Consider the following 20,473-nt stretch of genomic DNA (forward strand, 5'->3'; position numbering starts at 1 on the left):
AGGGATATTATAACTTTCTAACATTTTACAAATGTTCACTTTTTTAACGTGTGTGCATCCTTCTGCTTAATATTGTAATCAGCTGATACTAGTAAGGAGATGTGAGAAGTCCAATTTACTAATTGTATCCCCAGTCAATGTGGCAAGTACCCTGGTGTTAGTATGAGATAATACTGAACAGAGCCAGAGGAAGTGGAAAAATGATGGGGAGGGCATAGGCTCATAAGGTTTGTTTGCAATAGAATTTTACTTTAATGTGTTCCGAACTGTGACACAATTTGTGAATAATTCCTTCATTCTGAAACATACAGGAATATTTGACCGGATTGGGTAATAAGGAGTGTCATCCAGAGGAGTTTTTGAAAAGAAAAGACTGTTCTATGGATAAATTACTGATTATTATTCAAAATGAAGACATTGCATCTCACATTCATAAGGTGAAGAAATCCCTCTTCAAAAATCTTTTTCAGTTAATTGCTGGTATTTTCTACTCACTGAAGAAGTGCAACCAGATGTAAATTGTGATCAGTTATCTGGGGAAATGTACAAAGAAAAATGTAATACTGGGAATTTCTAAATTTTAAATTTCCAAACTTAGTTCTACAAAAAAGTAATTTACTGTAGATTTGAGGTATATGTCTAAATAGTGTCATGCTTTTGATATACATTTTGATGCAAATTAAGCATTTTTTAAAAACGTGAACAACATTTGAATGGAACTTCCTGGAATTAGCAAACAGACTCACTTTATTCACACACATTACTAAAGGCACTTTTGTAGTATTTGTAGTCTGAGGAAGGTGTTTTTACATGCACTTCTGTTTTTAAGTAGAGTTTAGCATTGATGTAAAGCAGTTTCTGTTTCACACAGGTGCTATATTTGTGCAGTGTTAGTCCAAAGATAAAGCCCAACCTAACTCTGGAATGAAGCATGTTGAAACTCTCCCTTGTAGTGAATCTCATTCACTTTGTCCCAGTGTCCATTCTGGCCCTGATACCAGATTTAGGCTGCATTTACATTATAACTAGGGTTATTGCTAATTTGCCTTTAGGTTTGTGAATATGGAAGTATTTGTGAGAGGTACTTTGAAAGGTTTAATTTAATTGCAGGTCCCATCCTTGACCTCTTTAAAGAAGTTGTCTCGTGTCAGTTTTGCTGGAGTAGATAGTTTGGATGATGTACAGAACCACACATACAATGAACTGTTTGTGTCTGGTGGATTTATGGTGTCAGATGAAACCGTCCTGAATCCAGAGTGTATTACCGTCGGTAAGTTGGTCTGCTACAGCTCAGTATTTTTTTAAAATTGTTCATGGGATGTGGGCATCGCTGGCTAGGCTAGATTTATTGCCCACCCCCCAATTGCCCATGAGAAGGTGGTGGTAAGCTGCCTCCCTGAACTGCTGCAGTCCTTAGTACTGTTGGTGTACCTACACCCTGTTAGGAAGGGAGTTCCAGGATTTTGACCCAGTGACAGTGAAGGAACAGTGATACAGTTCCAAGTCAGAATGGTGGGGAACTTGCAGGTGGTGGTGTTCACATGTCTCTGCTGCCTTTGATCTTCAAGCTGGTAGAGGTCGTAGGTTTGGAAAGTGCTGTCCAAGGAGCCTTGGTGAGTTGCTGCAGTGCATCTTGTAGATGGTACAAACTGCTGCCACTGTGTCTCGGTGGTGAAGGGAGTGAATTTTGAAGATGGTGGATGGGGTGCTAGTCGAGCAGGCTGCTTTGTCCTGCATGGTGTCGAGCTTCTTGAGTGTTGGAGCTGCACCCATCTAGGCAAGTGGACAGTATTCCACCGCACTCTTGACTTGTGCTTTGTAGATGGTAGACAGGCATTGGGGAGGCAGGAGGTGAGTTACTCGCCACAGAATTCCCAGCCTCTGAACTGCTCTTGTAGTCACAACATTTATGTGGCAAGTCTAGTTCTGTTTCTGGTCAATGGTAACCCCCAGGATGTTGTTAGTGGGAGATTCAGCGATGGTAGTGCCATTGAACATCAAGAGGAGATGGTTAGATTCTCTCTTGTTAGAGATGGTCAATGCCTGGCACTTGTGTTGCACGAATGTTACTTGCCACTTATCAGCCCAAGCCTGGATGCTGTCCAGGTCTTGATGCATATGGGCACGGGCTGCTTCACTATCTGAGGAGTCGTGAATGGTGTTGGACATTGTGCAATTATCAGCGAACATCCCCACTTCGCACCTTGTGGAGGGAAGGTAATTGATGATTGGGCCTAGGGCATTACCCTGAGGAACTCCTGCAGTGATGTCCTGGGACTAAGATGATTGACCTCCAACAACCACAGCCATCTTCCTTTGTGTTAGGTATGACTCCAACCAGCAGAGAGTTTTCCCACTGATTACCATTGACCTCAGTTTTGCTAGGGCTCCTGAATGCCATACTCCGTCAAATGCTCCCTTGATGTCAAGGGCAGTCACTCTCTCCTCACCTCTGGAATTCAACTCTTCTGTCCATATTTGGACCAAGGCTGTAATGAGGTCAGGAGCTAAGTGGCCCTGGTGGAACCCAAACTGAGCATCAGTGAGCAGATTATTGCTGAGCAAGTGCTGCTTGATAGCATTGTCGACGAACCCACCCGTCACTTTACTGATGGTTGAGAGTAGACTGATAAGGTGGTAATTGGCCGGGTTGGATTTATCCTGCTTTTTGTGCACAGGACATACCTGGGCAATTTTCCACATTGCCAGGTAAATGCCAGTGTTGTAGCTGTACTGGAACAGCTTGGCTAGGGGTGCAGCTAGTTCTGCAGCACAAATCTTCAGTACTATTGCTGGAATGTTGTCAGGGCCCATAGCCTTTACAGTATCCAGTGCCTTCAGCCATTGATATCATGTGGAATTAATCCACCTGGCTGAAAACTGGCATCTGTGATGCTGGGGATCTCAGGAGGAGGCAGAGATGGATCATCCACTCATTAAATGCTTCAGCCTTGTCTTTTGCACTGATGTGCTGGGCTCCCCCATAGTTGAGGATGGGGATGTTTGTGGAGCCTCCTCCTCCTGTTAGTTGTTTAACTGTCCATCACCGTTCACGACTGGATGTGGCAGGACAGCAGAACTTAGATTTGATCCGTTAGTCCTGCTTTTCGCATGCTGCTTCCGCTGTTTGGCATGCATGTAGTCCTGTGTTGTAGCTTCACCGGGCTGAACCTCGTTTTTGGATATGCCTGATGCTGCTCCTGGCATGCCCTCCTGCACTCTGCATTGAACCAGGATTGGTACCCCGGCTTGATAGTATTGCTAGAGCGGGGGATATAACTGGTTGAGGTTACAGATTGTGGTCGAATACAATTCTGCTGCTGCTGATGGCCTTCAGTGCCTCATGGATGCCCAGTTTTGAGTTGCGAGATCTCTTAGAAATCTATCTAATTTTGTACGATAGTAGTGCCACACAACACGATGACGGGTACCCTCCGTGTGTAGATGGGACTTCGTCTCCACAAGGACTGTGAGGTAGTCGCTCCGACAAATACTGTCATGGACAGATGCATCTGTAACAGGTAGATTAGTGAGGATGAGATCAAGTAGGTTTTTCCCTCTTGGTTCCCTTACCCAGTCTAGTGGTTATGTCCTTTATGACTCGGCTAGCTTGGTCAGTAGTGGTGCTACTGAGCCACTCTTGGTAATGGACATTGAAGTCCCCCACCCAGAGTGCATTTTGAATTCTTGCTACCGTCAGTAGTGCTTCCAGTTGGTGTTCAACATGGAGAAGCACTGATTCATCAGCCGAAGTGTGGAGGGGTGATGGTGGTGGTTGTGGGGGGCGGTAGGAGGTAATCAGGAGGGTTCCTCACCCATGTTTGACCTGATGCCATGAGACTTCATGGGGTCCAGAGTCAATGTTGATTCCCAGGACAACTCCCTCCCAACTGTATACCACAGTCTGTCCTACCGGTGGGACAGGGTATACACAGGGATGATTTTGGTATCTGGGACATTGTACGGTATGATTCTGTGAGTGTGACTGTGTCAGGCTGTTGCTTGACTAGTCTGTGGGACAGCTCTCCCAATTTTGGCACAAGCCCCCAGATGTTAGTAAGGAGGACTTTGCAGGATCGACAGGGCTAGCTTTGCCATTGTCGTTTCCAGTGTCTAGGTCGATGCCGGATGGTTCGTCCGGTTTCATTTCTTTTCTTGGACTTCGTAGCGGTTTGATACAACTGAGTGGCTTGCTAGGCCATTTCAGAGGGCATTTAAAAGTCAACCACATTGCTGTGGGTCTGGAGTCACGTGTAGGCCAGACCAGGTAAGGACGGCAGATTTCCTTCCCTAAAGGACAGTACTGCCAGTTCTAATCACTTGAGTTTTGTTTTATGTCTAACATGGTTGGAATATAGTATTAGGTGCCATAGTTTAGGCAATATCCTAGTTTTAAATTAGAAAATGAAGAATTATGAATGATGCTTGTAAAGACTTCAGAAAACACTCGGCAAAACCAAGTAAAATTAACAATAGGAAGTTTTAAAATGAATGGCATGGTTCAGTTCCTCCCTCCCTTCACTCTCCTTCCCTCTCCACCTCAGCTTTCAAGGTTCAAGATGGCATGGCTTGAGAATCTGAATCCTCTTGCTCTGTTGTGCTAAGTTCAAATGATAGGGTTGACATTTTAACCTGTTCCGTTTAACAATATAACACTTTTTTTCCAGAAAAACTTCAGATATTCCTGGACTTCCTTAAAGATTTGAGCACTCCTGAAAGCAAGTGGGTCTGGAAAGTTCACTGCAAAATACACAAAAAGTTAAAGGAGCTGGCAAGGTTAGTTTGTGTCTCAGTTCATACTGTTGAACAATAACAAAGCAGAATAATATTTCAAATGCCATGGTTAAATATTGATGAAATTTGACTTTTAGTAAATATGTCTATATTATTATTACACAGATCATGTGCACCATTGAAATTTATGTGACCACTTCCTACAGAATTCTCATGTTCCCGTGCTTTGCTTCTGTGTGGGTTGACTCTTTCCTTCTCACCTTGACTGGTTGTTTGAACAAATTACCCTGCTTCTCTCTAAGCCCGATAGCCCTTCATGGCCTCGCTTAAGCCACCAATAGCATAGCACTGTTTCTTGGTTTTTGAAATGTAAGTGGATGAGGCTTCCTTAGATTATTGGAGAAAGAGTCGTGTTAATTTTTAATGGGGCTTTCCCAGATATTCCAGAGAGGCCAGTTGGGGAATCCTGCACCCCCTCGCTTCACAAGTGGATTCCCAGTAAAGGCTCGAGAGCCACTTCCAAATTATAAAAGGGAAAATATTCTGTGGTAGAAATCTCTGTTGTTTAAACCACAAGTTTAAGTAACTGGGTCTTGCCCAAAATCTGCAACTGCAAGATAGTTTAATATTCCTGCTATCCCTCCTATTACCTCTCCACCTGACATCTCCTTCATTTCCTCCTTAAGCATCTGCCCTTCCTTGCCTGTGTTTTTCTTCTTGCCACCTTCTTTTAATCCTTGACTTGTTACCCCGGTTCACCATCATAAAATTGAGACTCTGGGTTGGATCCCTCCCCAGCCTGTGAAGTATACACAACTTAGCAGCCTGTAGTCCCTAGCCAGATGTTTTCCAAACCTTCAAATGTCATGCCTACTACCACAATGCTACCAACTACCTCCCAACCTAAAGGACACTGACACAGGAAAATTAAAAAGGCATTAAAATACAAAAATAAACAAGGAAATAGTGCAGATAACAGAAAACGAGATGTACAGTTAGACGAGCATATAGAGAAGCTTCAAAATAAAAACATGCAAGAGAGACAACTATCCTATGGTTAATGGTGGGAGGTCCAATAGTATATCATTTATGTTAAAATGCCTTGATTATAAAGTAGAAGAATATTGCAATATATAACCAAACAGATTTGAATGCAAAACTGGCTATATAAAGAAACAGCTTATGTCTCTTTCACAATTGACATGTAATTGCTACAGTTGACATGACATTTTGTCTTCGAAGATCCTGAAAGGAATAATGTTGTGTTCATGCTTTTTAACTTGTGATGTAGTGCAGAATTATTGGTACACGATAAAGCCTGGCTACCTGACTCGAAACCGACTAGACCTGACTACGTATGTCTGGTTTGGGTCGGGTCGGGCTGGACACTGCTTCTGGGCAGTCATGGGATCAGGCTTACCTATGATTCCCCACAACTCCAGCTGCAGGAATAGTTAGCTGCTGGAACAGATGAAGGAGATTTGTGTCGGTTCGGACGCCAAAAAAAATTAAAGGGCTCGGGCTCGGGTTGGCTGTGGTCGGGTGGGGCCCGGGTCGGGTTTTAATTTTATACCCGAGCCAGGCTTTAGTACACAAGTAAAAATTACCAAACGCCAAATGGGACTAGAAATTTTTAAAGCAATATTTTTCCTTTGCCCCAACAAAGTAGTGGATGTATAGAACACACAATACTGAAACTGAAGATGCAACTTAAGAGTCTGTCAGTATAACTTCCTGCATGGTTCACTTGTCAGTGTGAACTGATTTCAAGGTGTTCAAACTACAATGGTACTTAGCTTTTTTACTATGTATTATGAATTACCAGTATTTTTGTTTACATGTTATTACAGGACAAATACAGCAGCCTTCAATATTCTATCACTTGTGAATAAGTATCAGAAGTGTAATTTAGTGGAAGTTCTATCTTACCATGATTGTGACTCCAGATCAAGAAACACTATTGAATTAGACTGTTTAATCAAACTTCAAGCTCAGACCATACAGCGCAGACATGCAGTGTTCCTGACAGGTGAGTATTGAATTCCAGCTATAATTTTTACCTTTTGTGTGTGTGTGTGTATATATATATATTCCCAAACTGTACCTGGGGCTGTTCCTGATCGTCGCCAGGGCCCCACAATTGGAGATGGAAAATTTCCTTGTCGTCTTGCAGACTGACCTTTTTAAAAACATCGCTCTGTCAATTTGACAGCTGCTGAACGAGAGAGAGAGGGTGGGGGGGGGGAGAAACGGGCGGGAGGGGGGGGAGAAACGGGCGGGAGGGGGGGGAGAAACGGGAGAGGGGGGCTGGAGAAACGCGAGGGGGAGGGAGGGGGGGAGAAACGCGAGAGGGGGGGGGAGGGAGAAACGCGAGAGGGGGGGGGAGGGAGAGAGGGGGGCTGGAGAAACGCGAGAGGGAGGGAGGGAGGGAGGGGGGGGAGAAACGCGAGAGGGAGGGAGGGGGGGGAGAAACGCGAGAGGGGGGGAGGGGGGGGAGAAACGGGGGAGGGGGGGGAGAAACGGGGGAGGGGGGGGAGAAACGGGGGAGGGGGGGGAGAAACGCGGGAGGGGGGGGAGAAACGCGGGGGGGGGGGGGGAGAAACGCGGGAGGGGGGGGGAGAAACGCGGGAGGGGGGGGGGAGAAACGCGGGAGGGGGGGGGGAGAAACGCGGGAGGGGGGGGGGAGAAACGGGGGAGGGGGGGGAGAGAAACGGGGGAGGGGGGGGAGAGAAACGGGGGAGGGGGGGAGAGAAACGGGGGAGGGGGGGGGAGAAACGGGGGAGGGGGGGAGAAACGCGAGAGGGGGGGAGGGGGGGGAGAAACGCGAGGGGGGGGGGGGGGGGGGGGAGAAACGCGAGAGGGGGGGAGGGGGGGGGAGAAACGCGAGAGGGGGGGAGGGGGGGGGAGAAACGCGAGAGGGGGGGAGGGGGGGGGAGAAACGCGAGAGGGGGGGAGGGGGGGGGAGAAACGCGAGGGGGGGGGAGGGGGGGGGAGAAACGCGAGGGGGGGGGAGGGGGGGGGAGAAACGCGAGGGGGGGGGAGGGGGGGGGAGAAACGCGAGGGGGGGGGGGGGGGAACGCGAGAGGGGGGGAGGGGGGGGGGAGAAACGCGAGAGGGGGGGAGGGGGGGGGGAGAAACGCGAGAGGGGGGGAGGGGGGGGGGAGAAACGCGAGAGGGGGGGAGGGGGGGGGGAGAAACGCGAGAGGGGGGGAGGGGGGGGGAGAAACGCGAGAGGGGGGGAGGGGGGGGAGAAACGCGAGAGGGGGGGAGAAACGCGAGAGGGGGGGAGGGGGGGGAGAAACGCGAGAGGGGGGGAGAAACGCGAGAGGGGGGGAGGGAGGGAGGGGGGGAGAAACGCGAGAGGGGGGGAGGGAGGGAGAAACGCGAGAGGGGGGGAGGGAGGGAGGGGGGGAGAAACGCGAGAGGGGGGGAGAAACGGGAGAGGGGGGGAGAAACGGGAGAGGGGGGGAGAAACGGGAGAGGGGGGGAGAAACGGGAGAGGGGGGGAGAAACGGGAGAGGGGGGGAGAAACGGGAGAGGGGGGGAGAAACGGGAGAGGGGGGGAGAAACGGGAGAGGGGGGGAGAAACGGGAGAGGGGGGGAGAAACGCGAGAGGGGGGGAGAAACGCGAGAGGGGGGGAGAAACGCGAGAGGGGGGGAGAAACGCGAGAGGGGGGGAGAAACGGGAGAGGGGGGGAGAAACGGGAGAGGAGGGGGGGAGAAACGGGAGGGGAGGGGGGGAGAAACGGGAGGGGGGGGGAAACGCGAGGGGAGGGGGGGGGGGGAGAAACGGGAGAGGGGGGGAGAAACGGGAGAGGGGGGGAGGGAGGGGGGGAGAAACGGGAGGGAGGGGGAGGGAGGGGGGGAGAAACGGGAGAGGGGGGGAGGGAGGGGGGGAGAAACGGGAGAGAGGGGGGGAGGGAGGGGGGGAGAAACGGGAGAGAGGGGGGGAGGGAGGGGGGGAGAAACGGGAGAGAGGGGGGGAGGGAGGGGGGGAGAAACGGGAGAGAGGGGGGGAGGGAGGGGGGGAGAAACGGGAGAGAGGGGGGGAGGGAGGGGGGGAGAAACGGGAGAGAGGGGGGGAGGGAGGGGGGGAGAAACGGGAGAGAGGGGGGGAGGGAGGGGGGGAGAAACGGGAGAGAGGGGGGGAGGGAGGGGGGGAGAAACGGGAGAGAGGGGGGGAGGGAGGGGGGGAGAAACGGGAGAGGGGGGGAGGGAGGGGGGGAGAAACGGGAGAGGGGGGGAGAAGAGGGGGGGAGAAACGGGAGAGGGGGGGAGAAGAGGGGGGGAGAAACGGGAGAGGGGGGGAGAAGAGGGGGGGAGAAGAGGGGGGGAGAAACGGGAGAGGGGGAGAAACGGGAGAGGGGGGGAGAAGAGGGGGGGAGAAACGGGAGAGGGGGGGAGAAACGGGAGAGGGGGGGAGAAGAGGGGGGGAGAAACGGGGGAGAGGGGGGGAGGGAGGGGGGGAGAAACGGGGGAGAGGGGGGGAGAAACGGGGGAGAGGGGGGGAGAAACGGGAGAGGGGGGGAGAAACGGGAGAGGGGGGGAGAAACGGGAGAGGGGGGGAGGGGGGGGAGAAACGGGAGAGGGGGGGAGGGGGGGGAGAAACGGGGGGGAGGGGGGGGAGAAACGAGGGAGGGGGGGAGGGAGGGGAGGGAGGGAGGGGGGGGGGGAGAAACGAGGGAGGGGGGGGGAGAAACGGGGGAGGGAGGGGAGGGAGGGGGGGGGAGAGAAACGGGAGGGAGGGAGAGAAACGGGAGGGGAGGGAGGGAGAGAAACGGGAGGGGGGGGAGGGAGAGAAACGGGAGGGGGGTGAGGGAGAGAAACGGGAGGGGGGGGAGGGAGAGAAACGGGAGGGGGGGGAGGGAGAGAAACGGGAGGGGGGGGAGGGAGAGAAACGGGAGGGGGGGGAGGGAGAGAAACGGGAGGGGGGGGAGGGAGAGAAACGGGAGGGGGGGGAGGGAGAGAAACGGGAGGGGGGGGAGGGAGAGAAACGGGAGGGGGAGGGAGAGAAACGGGAGGGGGGGGGAGAGAAACGGGAGGGGGGGGGGAGAAACGCGAGAGGGGGGGAGGGACGCGAGAGGGGGGGGGACGCGAGAGGGGGGGGGAGGAACGGGAGAGGGGGGGAGGAACGCGAGAAGGGGGGGAGGAACGCGAGAGGGGGGGGGAGAAACGGGAGGGAGGGAGGGGGGAACGCGAGAGGGGGGGGAGAAACGGGAGGGAGGGAGGGGGGGTAACGTGAGATGGGAGGGAGAGGGGGAAACGGGAGGGAGGGAGGGGGGGTAACGTGAGATGGGAGGGAGAGGGGGAAACGAGGAGAGGAGGAGGGGGTAAAACGAGGGTGGGGGTGAGCGAGGGGGTTGGAGGGGAGCGATGGGGAGAGGGGGTTGCTGGGGCAGAGAGGGTGTGGGAAAGAGGGATAGAACACAGAGATCACCCCTGCAGATGGATATCTGTCTCAATACTTTGCATCGCTACAAGTGTGCGGGCAGTCAATGACTATTTGTGCAAGCAAGAAAATGCTAGGTGTCTCACTAAATCAGTGTCCAACATGGTGAGAAAGTAAGTCAGTAAATTAATCTTCTCATTTAAAGCTTATTCACATAAATGCACATTTATTTTGACTAATAATATACCTTTTAATTCCTTTATCTTTCCAAAATTGTCTCCCCGCTCCCCATGTAAGATGAAAATTGTAATGTGGCCGCCCACGTGAAATGTTTGTACAATCCTGATATAGACTGTTTATTAATGTAATTTGGGGGTATTTTTTTTCCAGAGAAAAATATGGAGCCTCTTTCCAATTACTCAGAGTGTGGAGTGGTCGTGGCCAGCATCGATGATCTTGTGAAAAAATTTAGTAACATTATTGGCTACCATAGTTCAAGCATGGAAGATAAACGACTGCTAGGATTAGGATCTCAAGATAACTTGCAAGGCAAGTGAAATGTGCCTGGAAATTTATTTTAATGCTACAAGGAAGTGTTGAATGACGTCTCACAAGGTTAATGCTCGAACCTGTATTGCTTCTAATCTACATAAATGACCTGAATTTAAATTGCGTGAGTTTGCTGGACAAAAGTAAAGAAAGCCATAGACCTGATGCAGTAAAAAGATTTACATTGTATGTGAAATTGAGCAACCATGTAGTGCATTTGCATCTTTTTGCACGGGTAAGAAGTGTGGGACACAACTATACAATGAATTGCATTCGGTTATATCAACTATATTGGAAAAGAACTGGGAATGCTGGGCACATTGTTTTCAATGAATTGTATGGAAAATTTTTCACTTCGAAAGCTAAAACTTTTACACTAGTCATACCACACTTAGAATTGGATGTTCAGCTTTATGCCACAAACATACGCTTTAATAATTAGAATAGAGAAAAACCAAGACTAATCCTGCACATACAGATGAAATATGCGGAAAGTTTAGAAAGGTGAGGTTTTTTAACATCCGGGATACAGTTAATCTCAAAGCATTGCATCATACAATCTTTGAAAGACAGCACTTATCTGAAAAACAATATTTTGGTCCCAGTAGAATGAAGCTGCTAAAGCTTTAAAATTGTCTGTGGGAAGTTTTTTCCCCTCTGGTTTATTAGAATAATCTAAACCAGAAAAGACTGGTTCTTAGAATAGTTTTTGTTTAAATGGTACTTACTTCCTAATTATGGAAATTGCCATAATTGGAATTCTGAGCCTCATCAAGCAACAGACCTAAATGAACTAACATGATTGCTGAAACAGTCTTGACTGTTGGGAAAAAGCCAGCTGATGATTTGTGGATCCTCCTCCGTCCATCGCAGTCCATAGAGTAAACGAGTTCAGCTTCCCATAATTAATAGCCTTGTAATTTCAGGAAAGGCCAGTTTCTGTAATGTGAAAGTGTGAAACTGGTCCCATATGGTTGCTTTCTGAGTTAAAAGTGGAATGCAGTATACCTAAAGAAAGCAGCAGGGTGCATTGTTATGTACAAAGAATAAGTAATTTAGTAACTGGCTCAGTTAGGTTCTCGTAGTATTGGCATAACCTATTAAAATTTTTCCAATGAAGAATGTTGCAATTTTGTTTTAAAGAGGTACTGATGTTAATCCCCCTCCAGTTTAAATTTTATTCTGAATGATTTGACATGTTTTCATCAGTAATTTCTAATGGCTAGGTACATTTTTTTCCAACTCATTGGAGTTGGCAGAAGTGGAAAGTGTTGATGCAGAAAACTTGGGAAGAAATGAAGGAAACAATGAAGAGGAAGATATGTCATTGGACTCTGAAGATAATTCACCACAGATAGAAATCTGTAGTGAGAAATCTGAAGATCTGAATGTTGCTAATAGCTCACAAACTGAGTTACAGGTAACAGAAGGAACTCTGCGCCATCCAGAGGAGTCCTTACAGCAGGCATCAGGTGATGTTCCAATCACCCCATCAGTAGATGTAACTTCTGAACTGGCTTCAAACAATGTTCTTGCTTCCACTTTGCAACTGGTCAAGGGAGGTAGTAAAGATTCAGAAGGAGAAGGAGGATTTACATACAAGAGTAATTCATTCTACTCACATTTGCACACTAAATCAGACCACAGGAACTTTAATGTAATTACTCATCAGAGTTTCCTAACGGGTGGAATTGGGCAATCATACATTCCTCCTCTGAACCAGAATAATCAAGACACCAGTAGTTACTATTCATCTGGATACAGTCAAAACCTAGCTTATAATAACAATAACTGGGAAAATTCCTGGAATGCTGGCAGTGCACCAAGCCTGTCTTACCAGCAGCAACATCAGCAGCGGTATCACTAAAATCCAACTTTACTGTCTTTTTCATGGAGAACTTTGTAAACTTATGCAGGTGCTTACCTTTGAACTGTACTGGATTCATGTTTCCAGACACCATTGCATTTCTGGGTTTGTTCCTCATCCTATGCTTGGTGCTGAAAGGACTTCTGTCATGGGCTAATTCATAAGCATACCCTGTATATATTGGTTATAGTGACTTGTTTTCATTTCTGTTCGGGTAACTATAGTCCCTTCAGTTTGTTACTTAAAATGATTTAGGACTTTTGTCCTACAATTGTTTTTACTTGCTCAAAGTCAGTTTTTTGTTTCTGAACGTTTCTTTTTTAAAAAACGTTTTTCAGTCATTTTCTTTCTTAAAACAGCAAATTCAGGTCTGGCAGTCAGAATTATGCAAAGACCTGGATCTTGGCTACAGCTGCTATGTTGTAACTGCTGTCCATTTATACATATAATTTTTTAAAAGAGGAACTGAGTAAACGTCAGTACAACTGTACTGTAAGCACTTCTTTGAAGCATGTTACACTGATGTAGATCAGTTTGTGTAAACTTTTAAGTATAATGGTTATTGGCTGTTTGATCCATTTCATGTTAGCAGCCTGATCTATGTTTAAAAAAAATCTGAAACTTATCTAGATTAACCTTTTTGGTTAAAAGGATATTTGTAATTTTACAGAAAAATGCCACAAAGAAATACTTCTGACTTGCAGTTAATCTTTTGATATAGATTTAATTTATTTTGTACAAATGTTTCATGAACCATTGGTTAATTTTTTTTTATTATTCAAGTTGTGTGGTTGCTGTCTGGTAATAGTGTTTTATTTAATGGCCTTACAGCAGTACACTGGACTGCTTGTTAACTAGACATATTCATATACCTCATTTTCAAGTGTAGAGCCTTTTTTGCCACTTGTTCAATCGAGCATTAAATAAAACACTTGCATAAAATTAACTTGAGGATGTTTGTGTGTATTGTAAATATATATATATATAGAGAGTAAAATTGTTTTTCTTATACTGTTGTATATTAAAAATTTAAACCTGTCCAACTAGTTTTTTTTTTAAACTCTAATTTGAAATTTTATTGGCCTTTGTGGTTTGTGGCAAAATAGGTTTGAGGAGTGACTGCTGCATAGAGGATAATCTGACTCCATCAGACTTACGCTCACCACAAGTGAAATATAAATTCTAACTCGCAGTACTCCAAATAGCCTAGAATTTGTTCAAGCAGCACTTTGGACCCAAACTCAATTAGTCTGTTAAATTCACCACCAGTGGATTATTTACCAAAATGCACTGGAAAGTTCATTTGTGTGTGCCAAATCAAGGATGATGGCAATTCAAAGTTATGATCAGGATTCTGATCCTGTGAATTGTATCATAGTATTCATTCACTTTTTATTCAGTTTTACAAAATGTGTTTTCGACCCGAGTCTCATTGCACAAAATTACCACCAATTTGTTGGATTATTTATGGAGATGAACACCAGATAGAAAACAGTCCCATTCTGTATGACAGGGAAGGTCATTGCAGCAGTTGAAATTGGCTGGGCTGAGGACACTTCCCTGAGGAGCTCCTCCTGTAAAGTCATGTAATTGGCCTCTGACAACCAAACTATCTTCCTTTGCACCTTTTTCCATTTGATGTCCATTGACTTCGGTGTTGAGACTCCTTGGTGCTATATTTGGTTCAATGCTGTCTTGATGTTGTGGGTAGGTAGCATCACCTCTTCTGGCATTCAGATCTTGCATCCTTGTCTATATCAAGGTTACAATCAGTCCTGAAGCAATGGGTTTGGCAGAACCTGCACTGGAAAGCTATTATAGTATGCCACTTATGCTGCTATAATTTTACTGATGATTGGGAGGAGGTGGATAGGGCAGTAAATGGCCAGATTAGAGTTGGGCTGTTTTGGATAGGGAAGACCAGATATGTCTTCCACATTGTTGGGATGTATGTGTCATAGTTCTACTGGAATAGCTTGGATAGGGAATTGATCAGCTCTAATGCACAGTTTTTCACTACATCATGGCCATTGTCTGGACCCAGTCTTTTCCTGTCAGTGCACTTAGCCACTTAAGGTGATGTGGTGTGATCAAAACTGGCTGCACAGTAGTATCTCTGATAGGAAAGAAAGACTTGCATTTATATAGCCGGTTTCATGGCCACCAGATGTATTGAAGTACTTTTGAAATGTAGAAACTATAATGTAGGAAACTTGGCAGCCAATTTGCCAACAACAAATTTTTTTTGTGTGTGTGTGTGTAATGTGATTGTGGGATAAACTCCCCTGCTCTTTGAAATAGTGCCATAGGATCTTTTACATTCATCTGGGAGAGCAGACAGTGCTTTTGTTATAAGGTCTCATCTGAAAGACAGCATCTCAGGTAGTGCTTCCCTCAGTACTGCACTTGAATGTCGGCCTTGATTTTTGTGCTTGGGTCTTGGAGTGCAATTTGAACCTGGACCCTTTTGCCTCAGAAGCAGAGTGAAATCATTTATTTGGCACTTTAAGTTGAAAACAATTGCAAACTTTTCAGCTGTCTCTTGCAATCATATGCTAGGCTCCACAATGATTCAGCATGAAGAAGTTCAAGCTCTATTAGTTACATGACTGTCCATGGCCATTCTCTACTAGATGTGGTAGGGCTACATAATTTTGATCTGATCAACTGACTGTAGGCTGCTGTTTTTGCCATTTAGTATAGATGGCCCCCTCTAACAGCCTCACCAGGTTCATATTTCATTCTAAAGCATATCTAATACTTCTGCCACGCCCTTCATGCTCAATCAGTGTTGGTTTGATGGTGATGGAGGAGTAAGGTTAAATTTGATGGTTTACAATTCTACATATGTCTCGCACAACTTCCATGGATTCCTAGTTTTTGGGCTGCTAAATCTGCCCTTAATCTGTTTCATTCATTACCCACTGCAGTGTGGCACTGTCTTCACAGGTGAGCTGAGACTTTATCTTCTTAAGGACTTCTAATATTATGATGGCTAGATGTGATAAGATGGAGGATGAGATCAAGCAGATTATATGCTCATATTTCCCATACTATGTGATGCAATCTTGCAGCTACTTATGTCCTTCAGGACTCGGTCAGTGGTGGTACTATGAAGTCATGCAGTGATTGACATTGAAGTTTCCCTACCCTCAGTCCATTTAGGCCAGGGGCTGCTCAACATAGTTGGGTGGCACTGCAGCCTCACAGCTCCAGGGACCCGGTTTCGATTCTGGGTACTGCCTGTGTGGAGTTTGCAAGTTCTCCCTGTGACCATGTGGGTTTCCGCCGGGTGCTCCGGTTTCCTCCCACAGCCAAAGACTTGCAGGTGATAGGTAAATTGCCCCTAGTGTAGGTAGGTGGTAGAGAATATGGGATTACTGTAGGGTTAGGATAAATGGGTGGTTGTTGGTCAGCACAGACTCGATGGGCTGAAGGGCCTGTTTGTGCTGTATCTCTAAAAATAAATACTGATTCCAGTTGCTGGAAATGGTAGATGATCTGGAGCTTTCTTTGACCAGAGTAATTCTTGAGGCCTCTACAGCACCACATCCAATTGTATACTAAAGACGTTAATGGATATGGGCAAAGGCAGGTACTATGGATTTAAGTCACAGAACAGGCTCAGGGCTAAATGAACTCCTGCTGTTCCAAAAAGAACAGCACCCAACCAACAGAAGAGGGACCAACCAGCCATCGTAATTAAAAGTATAAGGCTATAAGATAAATCAATGTTGATCCAACCATGATTGTGCTGTGCAACTGTATGTAAATAATTACTGTAATGGTTGCCCTCTGTTTTTGGGACAGATCCTCAACCTGAACAGGTAGCTAGTTGATTCCAGTTAATTAACAGATTTCATGATGCTTCTAAAGGAAAATAAAATATTCAAGGCAAAAGTGCTTGCTAAGACTTATTTTCAGATTAAATAGAAACAGGAAGATGGAGCACGGTACTGAAGCAACACATCACAAAGGGCTACATACCTTTATGGAATCTGTTTCTTGCAGAATGTAAAACAGCTTTTCAACAAAGCAGTTTGCTTTCTCTGCAGGTAAGCCTTCAACATGCATTTTGGATGTTTCCTCAGCAATAAAACTCTTAACTTGAGCTGTGATTTATGCTATGGGACATTTTTCACATCACAACCATGTCAATTCACTAAAGCATTGCAAGTTTTACACTTTGCTATGGTGAAGTGTTAGTTTGGATATTGTGTTTTCTGCTAGAGACTTTCATAGGAGTAGGCTATTTACATTGCCATGAGCCTGTTCTGCCATCCAGTGAAGTTAAGGTTGTAGATCAACCAAATTCCACATACTCGCCTTTGCCCCATATCGCTTATTGCCTTTGAATATCTAAAATTAACTTATCTAGCATCAATTGCCATTTGAAGAAAGTTCCAAACTTCAACTGTAGTGGATTATAATCCTTGCCACTTTTGGGAGCTTTCCTGGATCAGGCACACTTCTCAGATGATCACTCAACTTAAGGTTGAAAAAGACAGATGCTAAAGACTACTGAAAGGAACCAGCAGAGAATATTACCGTCCTCCAGATAGCGTTTTTTCAAAACAAGTTTCAGCCAGATTATAATATGGATATTATGGGAATCTCTCCTCAGTATACCTCTCCACCAAACAGTGTATAGAGATGGGTTCATGAGTTAGCCATACAGAAGACAGACAATATAATTTCTAAATTATATAAAAGAAATGACTATGCAATTCACATCAATAATTCTAGGGGGAGGGGGGGGGGCAGGCAGGGGGAAGAGAAAGACAGATCCTTCTCCAGAGAAAAATGCTAAATAGATTATATATTATAAAGAGACAGTTGTAAGTCCTGTGGTTTTAAAGATCATTAGCACAATTTATTGCACTCTGCTTCATTGAACAGTTAAAACAATGCTTATACATAAATAAAACATTTGCAGTTGAATCACACAAATTGAAGTTCCCTTCAAATATAACCTTTTATAAAACAGGCTGTCAACACATTTAATAGTTGTACCTTAAAAAGCTCAAAATTACAGGTACTTATATTGAATAATGTTTGTGAAATATGCCTCTGCCATTTTTATAATCTCCCAGCTCTTCAGTCCCTTAAATAAAAATAGAAAGTACTAGAAATACTTAGCAGGTCAGGCACCATCTGTGGAGAGAGGAACAGTTAACATTTCAGGTCAGTGACCTTTCATTGTAGGCGCACCATAACACAAACTACAGCAGTTCAAGAAAGCAACCACCCCCCCCCCCCCCCCTCCCCTCCCCTCTGAGGGTAATGAAAATTGGGCAATAAATGCAACCCTTCTAGCATTGCTCACATCCTGACAAGAGTGAGAGATATTTGGGAGTAATATACTTAGCAGTTTCCATCAGCCCCTCACCACTTTATTCAACTTGGGAAAGCATAACCAAAGACTACCTGGAAGCTGCAACTCTCAAGTGCCATCAAATAATGAAGCAGCCTCTCTGTCATTTGCATCAGTAAATGATGTGGCATGACAATGGCTAACTTCCTGTTCAGCATGCAGGAACTTGCAAAAGATTGACACAATTTGTCCAAGTAAATGATTGATTGTGGACTACTTTGGGACATTCTAGACGCTCAACAAGGTGCTTTGTAAATGCAAGTTTCTTTATGTAGTGATCCTAAAAAGTATACAACTTTCTACATATCACTCTGTATACAACAACTGAGTATTGCTGGACGGTGGATGTATCTTTTGCATATTCTGGTATTTAAAATTTGTAGATAACCAACAAAAAACCTAAAATAGCAGCCTACAATAATTTCTAACAGGCTTCGGATACCTAGTGCTATGAAAGTGCTTTAACTATTTCATTCATAAACATCAGCTTGATTCGTTTGAGGATATCATTTAGCTGCTGTGGGGTGGGGTGGCGGAGGCAGGTGTAAGTACTGCTAACTGATCATAAATGTTGAGAAGGTACGCAATATTGGTCATCTTGATGTACAGGACTAGATGTTAAGCCAGTTTCCAACTCCCTTTGTTTCTGCATTAGACCCTAAAACAAAGAATAATATTGATTCAGGCAATTGTACTTGTGGTCTTTGTATATTAAATATTTAAAATGCAAATTCTTCATTGCAATGTTTGTGCTCCTTCATCTTTGAATTGTCACTTTGGTCTTCAAACAAAAATATAGCATCAACACATCTCTACCATTCTTAAGTGATTTTCCAGGTTTACATTCTCCCCTTAAACATATCCCCTTAATTAATGACTTACAATTTGAGGATGCAAATTTCTATTTTTCAAAACCCCTTATTTCATTAGCAGGTTACATTCAATCAGTCCCATTATTGCACTCAGTCCTCTGACATACTTCAGTTACCTTCTTGATCAAGATTGCCACCCACTCTTGACCCATTCAGCCATAACCTGGCCAAAGTTAACTGACCTTTTCCTTGGCTTTTCAAAAATGTCATGCTTTATATTTTCTAGCATTTCCCAGGTTTATCCCATTACTGGGTATATTATGTTGTATAATTTCTCTTCCAGTACTTTGTGAATGTCACCGTAATTCAAAAGAATAACCAAGTACCAATGGTTTTAGTATAAAAAAAAATACCAACCGCACATATTTTAAAAGAGCCTTCCAGTTTAAAATTAGTTATATATCAGTTCGGAGTTATAGCCCAGGCTATTTTGTTTTATGGAGCTCCATCAAATGTTGCAGCTTATTTGTGGCTACAGGGGACCTGCGAGGCCTGAAAACGAGCTTATGCCAGGGCTGGGAGAAAGTTACAATATGTGGAGGGTGGAGGTGGGGACGCAGACATTTGTGTCAAGTGTAATTATAAAAAACGTCAGGACTGGGAAGCCACAACTGGTTGGCCACAGATAAGGAGCAACATCCTCTTAATTTGGATCTCATATCACATCTGATTCATTGCATTTGGTTTGGCAGGAAGCAATCAACAGTTGTGATGAGCAATAAGATTGCTTGAAATAGCAAGTTAGTAGACATAACTTTTAAAATTTATGCAGATACATTAATATCTAATGTATGGAATGGAGTCTTACCTGGCGAAGCTCTGAAAGCCCTTTGAGAATAGCCTGCTGTCGTTCCCTGTTTCTCACCAGATCAGGGTTAAGAAGAGGATCTCTTGGATGGTCCGAACTAAAGCTTTGATGCTGCAGGTGTATGGCAACTGTAAAAAAAAAAGGATGCAACATAAAGCTTGGATATTACCTGGTTAAAACTGGACTTGTACAGTTTCCCAGATTCACACACATTACCTTACAAAATGTTTTAATAATGCAGTGCATTCTTACTATAGAAATCAACCATTTTGTGTATATATGAATCTACAAAACTTACCCTCTAAACATATTCTAAAGAAAATTTTACATTAGTGCAGAGGTTGTTAGAAATGCTTAATTGGTCCTGAGATTCAGAATTTACTACAAGTTGTGACAGAACTATTTACATTTTAATGGATCTGATGAAAGAATATTACAATTACAGGACAATAAGCCAAGAGAGGCACTTCAAACTGGAGCAGTTTTAAGTACAATCCAAATTGAGAAAGGAGGTGTATGTGGTAAACTGGTGACTGGCGGTACTATATGTTTACTACTTTTTAAATGAACTCCTAAATTAGAAACAAGGCTGCATAAATACCATTGCAATGTTTGTACTGTGGGTCATTTGTTGAAGGCCTTGACATTGGGGCATCAGGATCCAAATGGTACACCTCATCTGTGCGCACATAAGGAACAAAATTTGATGATGGTGGTCTGACATTATCTGATCCATTCGCAGATTGAGCCCTTTGGCACCATTCACCTGCATTCACGTTTTGAACTGTATGGAGCTCCGTCTGCTCCATTTGGAGATGTTTGTTCCTCAGTGCAGGAACTGGTGGAGATTCACACCTACAGCAAAAAAAAACTATTAATT

The 20,473-nt window shown here is 45.2% G+C and overlaps 2 protein-coding genes across 6 annotated transcripts in view; one reads left to right on the top strand and one right to left on the bottom strand.

Moving 5' to 3' along the window:
* Positions 1 to 13,571, top strand: part of LOC137380087 (protein TASOR-like) — a 73,555-nt gene extending 59,984 nt beyond the window's left edge. For all 3 annotated transcript variants that reach the window (XM_068051702.1, XM_068051704.1, XM_068051703.1), the window contains exons 18-23: positions 312 to 437; positions 1,111 to 1,270; positions 4,668 to 4,776; positions 6,585 to 6,763; positions 10,514 to 10,672; positions 11,899 to 13,571. In XM_068051702.1, the coding sequence (XP_067907803.1) occupies positions 312 to 437; positions 1,111 to 1,270; positions 4,668 to 4,776; positions 6,585 to 6,763; positions 10,514 to 10,672; positions 11,899 to 12,539 (1,374 nt within the window). In that variant the 3' untranslated portion in view covers positions 12,540 to 13,571. The remainder of the gene's footprint in view (positions 1 to 311; positions 438 to 1,110; positions 1,271 to 4,667; positions 4,777 to 6,584; positions 6,764 to 10,513; positions 10,673 to 11,898) is intronic.
* A 4,220-nt stretch (positions 13,572 to 17,791) lies between these two features.
* The window catches only part of ccdc66 (coiled-coil domain containing 66), a 91,845-nt gene continuing 89,163 nt past the window's right edge, over positions 17,792 to 20,473 (bottom strand). For all 3 annotated transcript variants that reach the window (XM_068051707.1, XM_068051706.1, XM_068051705.1), the window contains 3 exons: positions 20,195 to 20,448; positions 19,594 to 19,721; positions 17,792 to 18,571 (listed from right to left, as the gene is read on the bottom strand). In XM_068051707.1, coding sequence (XP_067907808.1) covers positions 18,476 to 18,571; positions 19,594 to 19,721; positions 20,195 to 20,448 — 478 coding nt within the window. In that variant the 3' untranslated portion in view covers positions 17,792 to 18,475. The remainder of the gene's footprint in view (positions 18,572 to 19,593; positions 19,722 to 20,194; positions 20,449 to 20,473) is intronic.

Source organism: Heterodontus francisci, chromosome 19 (assembly GCF_036365525.1).
Source record: "Heterodontus francisci isolate sHetFra1 chromosome 19, sHetFra1.hap1, whole genome shotgun sequence".
Classification (NCBI taxonomy): Eukaryota; Metazoa; Chordata; class Chondrichthyes; order Heterodontiformes; family Heterodontidae; genus Heterodontus; species Heterodontus francisci.